General features: G+C 47.2%; 1 protein-coding gene across 1 annotated transcript; it reads right to left on the minus strand.

The window, feature by feature from the left end:
* Positions 1–598: 598 nt before the first annotated feature.
* Positions 599–8,883, minus strand: TMEM254 (transmembrane protein 254). The gene is made up of 4 exons (XM_077746482.1): positions 8,751–8,883; positions 6,571–6,674; positions 6,317–6,376; positions 599–2,298 (listed from the first exon to the last, which is right to left on the minus strand). The coding sequence occupies exons 1-4, from the start codon at positions 8,838–8,840 to the stop codon at positions 2,178–2,180; spliced, it is 375 nt and encodes a 124-aa protein (XP_077602608.1). The 5' UTR covers positions 8,841–8,883; the 3' UTR covers positions 599–2,177.
* Between the last annotated feature and the right edge of the window lie 228 nt (positions 8,884–9,111).

The following is a 9,111-nucleotide window of genomic DNA, read 5'->3' on the forward strand; positions in this document are numbered from 1 at the left end:
TTTTGCTGTAAGCCATGGTAATACCCCAACTGAGATAATAGGAGTTTATACTTTTGGCGCTTAAAAAAGTGAAAATATTCCTCTTGCCTGCTGCATAGGCTGTATCAGATGCTGAATGAAATATAAGTGAGGGGCGTCTGGGTGACTCAGTCAGTTGGGCATCCGACTTCGCTCAGGTCATCATCTCTTGGTCGGTGGGTTCAAGCCCCATGTCCAGCTCTGTGCTGACAGGCTGGAGCCTGGAGCTGCTTCGGATTCTGTGTCTCCCTCTCTCTGCCTCTCCCCTGCTTGTGCTGTCTCTCTTGCTCTCAAAAATAAATAAGCATAAAAAAAAGATATATAAGCAAAAACAAAAGGGGAGCAATCCTGCGGTGAAAGGAGACACTCACGTCCACCCACGGCTTTGTGTGTGGAGGTAAGTGGGTTCCCGGCAGCTCTACAAACATAACGAGGAGCATAGGCCCTGCCGCTCTACATGCCTTTATGAGTGGGAAACAAAGCCTTGATATTTGAACTGTACCAACCGTTCCATGAATAGAGTCCCCTTGGAAAAGAGTAGAATCAAATGTGTGGCAATAACAAGACTGACATACAAAAGAACATTTGAACAGAAGGCAATTCACAGCATTTATTCAAGTCAATCCATTTCGTTCAATAATCTGCCACATCGTTGCTGTCGCCATCACCGTAATATCGTCGTTACTATTTCTCTTTTGAGAGGGCCATGCTTTTAAAAAATCTGGGTTAGGTTTCCATGGTGTTTAACCCTATGATTAAAAACCTCTCTCTTCACCAAAAGGCAACCCCTTCACCACCAGGGCAACTGGAAAAACTGAAATTTAGTTGTAGAAAGTGATCGCCACCAGAAACAATTCATAGTCCATCACCTTGCAGGGCTGTACTCTTACTTACTTGGGGCCTCTTTCGGGGCGAGGGGGCTGCCTCTCGTAAATGTTTGCTTAAAACAGGTAACATGCCCTCCTGCATCATAGAAGGAAAACTAAGGTCTAGTCCCTCGAGAACAGGTCCTCCTGGAAAGGAACCTTAATGGCTCCTGGGTGACTGGGTCATTGTGCCAAGGTCAGGGGGCAGAGGCAGTGACCCTCCTGCTGTGACCAGTCAGTAGTAAAAAGGTCCCATCAGGTGAATGGGAGAGGTAGTCGCTAGCTTCCAGTTAGAAACTCTAGCTCAGGAATGTCCGTGTTAGAGTAAGCCAGAGCTGGAGGGAGATGTTAGAGTCTGGGAAAAAGATACAGCCTTCCCACCCGGGGGCCCACATAAAGGTGACACCACCAGCCAAGGGCGGTCCTGTGCCTCTCGGAGAAAAGAGTCCACTGAGTGGGTTCTGCAGTTTCCACAGAACCACAGGAATGACGCTGAACATGTGCAAAGTTACATCAGTTTCCGTCCTTCATCCAGAAAACACTGCTAGGACACCTGTGGGCAAGGCAATGGGCCAGCTGCCAAAACAAAAATCTGTCTAAGATGTGAGCCTGACCAGCAGCAGCAACCCAGCAGCGGCCTTCAGACCCCTGCACACCAGAGTGCTGTGCCCTAGGGGTGCGTGGAGGGAAGGCTGGCTTCCGGCTGGCAAGACCAGAGAAGGCGTCCCCCAGTCCTCTCCTCTCGGCACCCGGCGTGTCCTCTGTGCCTCTATGTCGCTGCTCAGCCTGGCCCATTCCATGCATCTGCTCATCTTTCTGATCTTTCTTGGTGCTGAGAGAAAAGCAAGTTCGAGAGGATACGATCCTGCCTCACAGATGCCTACTGTGCGTGGAACTGATATGTTATGGAAATGTCACTCTGTCTTGGTTCAGAAAGGTGCAGTAAACTGGGGGAAAGACAAGCTAAGATGGGGTGAAAAGAGTGTAGTATTTTAGTCAGAAGGTGGGAACAAAATTATACCAACAAGGAATTTTAGTGCACAGCTTACACCAGATAGAATGAGCCCTGGCACTGCCGAGGACCTCAAGAAGGCAGCTGGAAACCCTGTCTGCAGAACTGGGAAGCTTAAATCCTTCCTTGTCATGAGTCGGGCTCAACCAGAGCATATGAAGTAATGACTAACTAGAGGGTCTTAAACTTCTGGGAAGTAGAAACATCAAGTAAAGTCAGCAGCTTCCTTGCCTTGTGAAGTTGAAGGTCAAAAGTGTAGGGAAAGCATTTGAATATCTTCCTTAAGTTTGTTTTTGGCGTTTCGGTCTGTAAGCAATTAAGATGGAGAGAGACGCCACCCCAAAGAGGAAAGTCTGTAGGAACCAGAGCACTTGAGCCCGACCGTCCGTGATGCCTTTAGACCTAAAAATAAGAAAGAGAGAAACTTAACCACCAGAATTTTAATGTTATGGTTTCCTAAGAGTTAGTCTTGCATTTTTAATTTTTTTTATTATTTATTTCTTTACATTTCTTTTAATGTTTATTTGTTTTTGAGAGAAAGAAATACAGAGCACAAGCGGAGGAGGGGCAGAGAGAGAGGGAGACACAGAATCTGAAACAGGCTCCAGGCTCTGAGCTGTCAGCACAGAGACCAAAGCAGGGCCCAACCCACGAACTGTGAGATCATGACCTGAGCCGAAGTCAGATGCTTAACCGCCTGAGCCACCCAGGTGCCCCTGGTCTTCTTTTAAAAAAAAAAAAAAAAAAAGGATTCCTTCTGTCTACTTTCATTAGGCTTATTTTTGCCATTTTCCTCCAGTTTCTTAACTCACGTGGTTAGTTTATTTTCATTTTTCTTGTACATTTAGGATGGTACACTCTCACCTCAGTCACAGCTGGCTACTGCCTATGGCATGGAATTATAAAACTGTTTCCCCTGTGACTCTGATGAACGGAAAGCGTTAAAAAGCACTAGGATGCCTTTAGAGGAAGAGTTTTGAAGGTAGACCCAATGTAAATCCTAGCTTGGCCAGCTACAAGCTGTGATGCCGGGGCAAGCCACTCCTCTCTCGACTCTGCTTCCTCCTCTGAAAAACCAAAGTATCAGTGTTTATCCCAGCAAATTTGGGGATGATTTAGGAGATGACATACACAAAGTGCTTAGTCAAGAGCCTGGCTCACAAAAATAATAAACGCCTGGCTATGGCCATTCAAACTGCTTAAAACAGCTCAAAAGAAAAGGGCCTAACAGAAATGAATGGCTTGCTGGTCTCATCTGTAAATAAAGAAGTCTCATGTGGGTGACTTCTAATTTAGAAGAGTATATGTAGAAATGACATTGTTTTCCACACTAACAGATTAAAGGAGAAAAATCATATGATCATCTGGATACATGCAGAAGCATCTGAGAAATTACAACACTGATTCTGAACACAAGTTCTCAGCTAACTTAGAAACAGGATGGAACTTCCTTACTCTGACAGAGGAGGTCTACATGACGCTAGAAAAAACAGGGTGCAAAATTTGAAAGATCTCCCTTTAATCAGCAACAACGCAAGGGCCAGTAGATATGAGGAATTCATGTTCATTCAGTGCTATTTACAATAATAAAAAACTAGAGACTTAAAAGTCCATCGGGGGGGATTTGTGAATACAGTGAGGCACAGCCATAGAATAGAATACTATGCACTAACAGAGGCAAATTTATAGGTGTAGACATGGAAAAATAGGCATATGTGACAATGGAAAAAGTGATAGAAGAGTTTATGTCTATATTTATATATATTATGGTAGCTATGAAGTCAAACATAGAGTCCCATCTTATCTCTGGTTAAAAGGGATTCACCAATTCCTTTTTATTGCTGGGTAGTATGATTTGGGGGTTACATATATACATTCACCTAAATTCATTCATTCATTCATTCATAATGCAAATGGAGTATTTATTCTGAGGTACAGTGACAAGTGACATACTGCAACATGTGGGACCATGAAAAAAGAATTTCAAGAGCATAGGAAGAGTGACCTAAGCTCTCCATGCCTGCTCCCCGGCTACCCTTCAGAGACTCGGATAGCACGATGTTAAATTTGTGTCTTTTGGTTTTCACAAGAGACTCCAAATGCCAGTAACAGTACAGGTGTCAGATACTCCAACACTGTGAATTCGAGGAGTGAGACCACACCTCCAAGCTAAGGTTCCAACACAAGGCGGAAGGGGCCAGTGCGCAGGGCTACTAGTGCTACGGCATTTCCCGTCACAAGTCAGACTCAAAGAATCGCTTCAACAGAACCATCCAAAGAGCTTGATCTGAGTCCCCTGGAATTTAGGGGAAGAGATTACTATCTGATTCTAAAGCTTAAAGACACAGGTTTAGTTTGGGACGCCTGGATGGCTCAGTCGGTTAAATGTCTGACTTTGGCTCAGGTCATGATCTCATGGTTTGTGGGTTCGAGCCCCGCATGGGGCTCTGTGCTGAACATTTACTCAGAGCCCGGAGCCTGCTTCACATTGTGTCTTCTCTCTCTGCCCCTCGTCCGCTTGCACTGTCTCACTCTGACTCTCAGAAATAAATAAATATTAAAAAAGCTATTCTTAAAGACTCAGGTATAGCTTGCCTAATGGGAGACCAAAGATACAAGGCCGCAATGGGAAGTGCATGTATCTGCAGATTTCTTGCACTGGAAGGGTAAGGAAGCTGTTACTGTGAGCCCTCCAGATCTGGCAGAAGGCCATGGGCATGGGCGGGCTTTAAAGGAGCCCTGCCCCAGAGGCCCTAATTGAAGGGTAGAAGAGATCTCAGTAAAAGAAAAACTCCCCTCATTCACAGATCCTGAAGGGCAACTGCAAGAGGCAGGCTGGCGGCGGCATCTGAAGGACCCATCAGGGGAAATGCAGAAGGGAGGTCCGCAGCGATGGCCTGGTTTCTCAAAAATCCACCGGGGCTCTGCCAGGGAAAACGAGCCAAAACCGGGCATGCAACAGCCACAGCCCGCAGCTGCCTGACCACAAGGAGGACAGTGCCCAGTTCCCCCCAACGACTCCCACCATGGCAGGCCACAAGCAGCTGTCGCTATCAAATAGGAAAAAGGGATGGCCTGAGAGAGAAGACACCAACCACACTCTCTTCCCTGCAGCAGGCTCCTGAGCCCCAGCTGGATGACAGCAGACACTTTTGACTTTGGTTAACTTAATGGATTTAATCAACAGCCTGGAGTGGACGGGAAAACCTACGGAACTGCTTCAGATTTCATCCACGGCTGGGGGGGTGGGGAGGGGAGAGGTGGACAACAATCTACAGGGGGAGTGTAACTGGAGAGGTATGCACCCAATAGATATTAACTGCTATTAAAACAGTTGTTCTAAAGTATGTTAGTTCTCACCTTTAGAATACAACAATAACGGTGGTGACAGTTCATCTCGACCAGAAAAAAATTAGTTGCAAAGTAAATCTGGTGGGACAGTAACTACTGCTCCACGCCAGCACGCTGTCTGTACGATGTGCTTACAGAAGTACTAATGTAAAGAGAATCCTTCCAAGTATGCTCACACAGTATTAACTTACATTGGCATCTGCTGAGTGGGGTCTAGCCCAGAGGCTTTTTCATTTTTAATTTGCAGAATTAACCCAGAATTATTTGTGGAGCTTGAAAACAAATAACATAGTCCCATTTCTGAAGCAAGACCAAATCAGGATCTCTCAAGAAAGTTCCTTAGGCGACTCAGTCATGAAACTAGGACTGAGAGTCACTGGCCTACGTCCATATCTCGGCTCTTTTCCTTTTTTTATTAAAAAAAAAAAACTTTTTCATGTTTGTTTATTTTTGAGAGAGAGAGACAGAGTATGAGTGGGAAAAGGGGTAGAGAGAGAGGGAGACACAGAACTTCAAGCAGGCTCCAGGCTCTGAGCTGTCAGTCTAGAGCCTGACATGGGGGTCAAACCTACGAACTGTGAGATCATGCCCTGAGCCAAAGTCAGACGCTCAACGGGTAGAGCCACCCAGGTGCCCCTAACTTGGCTCTTTTTCAAACTAGAAAGCAAACTCCAGATATTTTGTTCTAGTTGGAACTATTCAGAGAATATTTTAAAAATGAGAAAAACCATCTAAATTAAGTTGCTCAATAACTGACTATAACTGACTAGCCAACACAAATGAAATGAATCCATTTGTTAAATATTTACCAAGTACTGCCTCTGGGCTAGGCTCAGTATTGGCGTGGAGATTCAACCCTACCCTGAGAATGCTCTTGGCCTACAAGTGCATGAATTATTTAAATGTGGGTACTCTCAACTTATATCAGATACCAAGAGAAAAATGACAAAGACCTATTAAAAACAGTTACTTGCAAAAAAAAAAAAAAAAAAAAAAAAAAAAAAAACAAAAAACCCAANAAAAAGACAAACAACAACAACAAAAAACCCAAAAAACCCCCAACACTTACTTGCACAAAACCATGGCATACAAGGCCTCTCCCACATGAATCAGCCAGGCAAGCCAATACCTGAAACAAAAGTCATCCTAGCTTAAGGTGACGGTTATCTGCTGATGAAATCAAACACAGAAACCTCAAAAAGAAAGGCGCCTTAACGTGAACTAGCAACACTCTTAGACATCCAAAGCCAAGGGCAGGCCTTCCAGGTCTATGGTAGGGCTGGAGCTGCAAGGGCCACATCCCACTTCCGGAGCTCTCCTTACCCATTGTGCAGGAGGGTGTGATGGTGGTCCACCAAGTACTGAGTGAAGAGGCCCAGGGGCCCTAGGCTCTGGTAAGGAATACTCTGAGGCCAGAAGACAACCCACTGAAAAAGAATCAGAGGCACAGAATACCTATTAGGTCACTGAAATCAGGTCATGTTTATTTTTGAGAGAAACCATGAAATAATCCTGATTCTACAAAAACAACTAAAGACCAAGGAAACTGAATTAAGTCACCTGGGCTTCCATTCTCCATTTCTATTTTCCTTCTTCCTCTCTTCCTTCCTTCCTTTCCTTCTTTTCTTTCTTTTAAGTTTTATTTATTTATTTTAGGAGAGATAGAAGGCAGTGCGAGCAGGGCAGGGACAGAGAGTGAAGGAGAATCCTAAGCAGGCTCCACACTGTCAGCACAGAGCCCGATGTGGAGATCAAGCTCGCAAAACTGTGAGATCATGCATGACCTGAGCCTAAATCAACAGTGAGGCGCTTAACCGACTGAGCCACCCAGGCGCCCCTCCACCGAACATTTCCTAAAAGCTATTCTGGTGGGAGATTTACACCAAGGAAGCTATGTGGTTATCAGACTCAGTGTCCGGGCTGGATGACTTCTATTCTTAATTAATTCCACCCAAAACATTATTTTATGCAGGTTATTAATAAGTTTAAGTTTCCACGCCCTGGCTAGCTTCTTTACTGCAGAAGCTATGGCTTGAACCAAACCCCCATTTAACTTAGAATTCCTTAGAAAGAAGAATTCCTCTTCTTTCACTTTTCCTACCTCTAAAACCTCTAAATCCACCTCTCTGGAGCTGAAAAATATGTGAGTCAAGTCTGTGAAGTGCTAACAGCAACTATCTAATCACATTAGGTTTGTGTAATTGGATCAACTTGTCTCTATGTTGTAACCTCTGCCGGATTTTTCTGAGAATAGTAAGTGCCAACAGGTCCAAAATGTATTGTCTCATTCAGAGCTCAGGCAAGAAGAGCAGTCCTACTTCTCTCATTATGTTGTTACCCATCTAAAATTTAAATAAAGCTTAAAATATCACTGCACCCTCCAAAACCAAAAGGAATAGAAAAGGCAGCACCTGGCAGCCCTACAATATCCCAGTTTGAAGTCCCCAAAGCTTTCCTCCATCTGTTTTCTAACTAGTCAGGAACCCAGAACCACAGAATAGAATTGCACCTTTGAAAAATTCCAGTTCAATCCCTCCATTGTACATATGAGGAAATCGGAGCCAAGGAGATCAGATTTGACGACAAACCCCACTGTGGACACATGACACTTCTAAGCCCCAGTGTCCAAGGATCTCCCGATCAAGATTCAAATACATTTGCCTCTTTTCAAAATTACACCAACCTAGTCCCCAACCTGCTTTTCCAGGCGTCCCTATTATCTTTCTAAAAGAACTGTCGGCGAGACAAAAGTCGCTCCTCCTCTCAGCAGGGATCTCGTCTCCCTGATCCCATATCTATGCCATAACATTTACATCCTCTCTATCCCTTCTTCAGGTGCATCCCCGTTTCCCAAACCATTCCAACTGTCTCAAACATGGTTTCGGAAGCCCTGTCCTGAGCCGGCAGGCCTACGGCAGCCTGTCTACGTGAATTCTCCTCGGTGAGCACTACTCACGCTCGGTTACACCGTAGGAAGTGTAGAGGGGCGAGCACGCAAAGGCGGGACCGCTGGAGCAGAAACCATCCCGCGAGCCCACAGACCTTCCGCTTACGCTAGTAACCCAGGCAACCGCGGAGCGCGCAAGCGCGGACCTCGCGGCCCGAGCGCCCCTCGCCCTACGGGGGCCTGGAGGGCCCCTCCCGACGCCTCACCGCGAAATAGCCCAGTCCCAGGACGGTGACCAGCGAGGGCAGACGTCTGGCTCGACGGAAGTAGGCAGAAGCAGCCCTGCCGGACTCGGACCTCATCACCACCATCTTGAAAGAGCTATACGCTGAATCACGGCGTGGGGAACCATCCCCGCCCCCGCCCCCATCCCGACAAAGCCCGGGGAGCCGGTTTCTCAGGACCTAGAGAACCCGGGAAAGGCGCGGGCACAGGAGCGCGCCTGCGCCTTCTTCCCCGGGCCTGGTCCCCTGTCCCTGGGCTCCGAGCCGCATTGCGCCTGCACCTCCCCCGGGGCTGGCGAAGGACCCGCGCTCCGAGCGGCCGCTCCCCTTACCGTGTAATACCCAAATGAAAGGATGATGACGGCGAACCAGAACAGACTGCCCCTCTGGAAGTGCGCCTTACCGCCGGCCACTGTCCCCATAGCTGCAGCACGGCCGCCGGACTGCGAGGTGCGCGCTCCGCGGCGCGCGCGGAGGCGAGGCGGGCGGGGCCTGGGCGAGCGCTCCTCCCCCCTCACTCCCGCCCGCCGGAGGCACCTGCGGGCTGGGAGGCTCGGAGAGGCTTGCTGGGCTCTGGCCACAGGGACGGGTCAAGGTCTCGCAGGGAAGACACCCCCCTCCTCCCGTGTGTGGCACTTCCCCGGGCTTAAAAGGAAAGTGTTGGAACAGATGGTGCTTTCCGCCTCCAGTAAC

The sequence above is a fragment of the Crocuta crocuta genome, unplaced genomic scaffold (genome assembly GCF_008692635.1).
Source record: "Crocuta crocuta isolate KB4526 unplaced genomic scaffold, BGI_CrCroc_1.0 scaffold28, whole genome shotgun sequence".
NCBI lineage: Eukaryota > Metazoa > Chordata > Mammalia > Carnivora > Hyaenidae > Crocuta > Crocuta crocuta.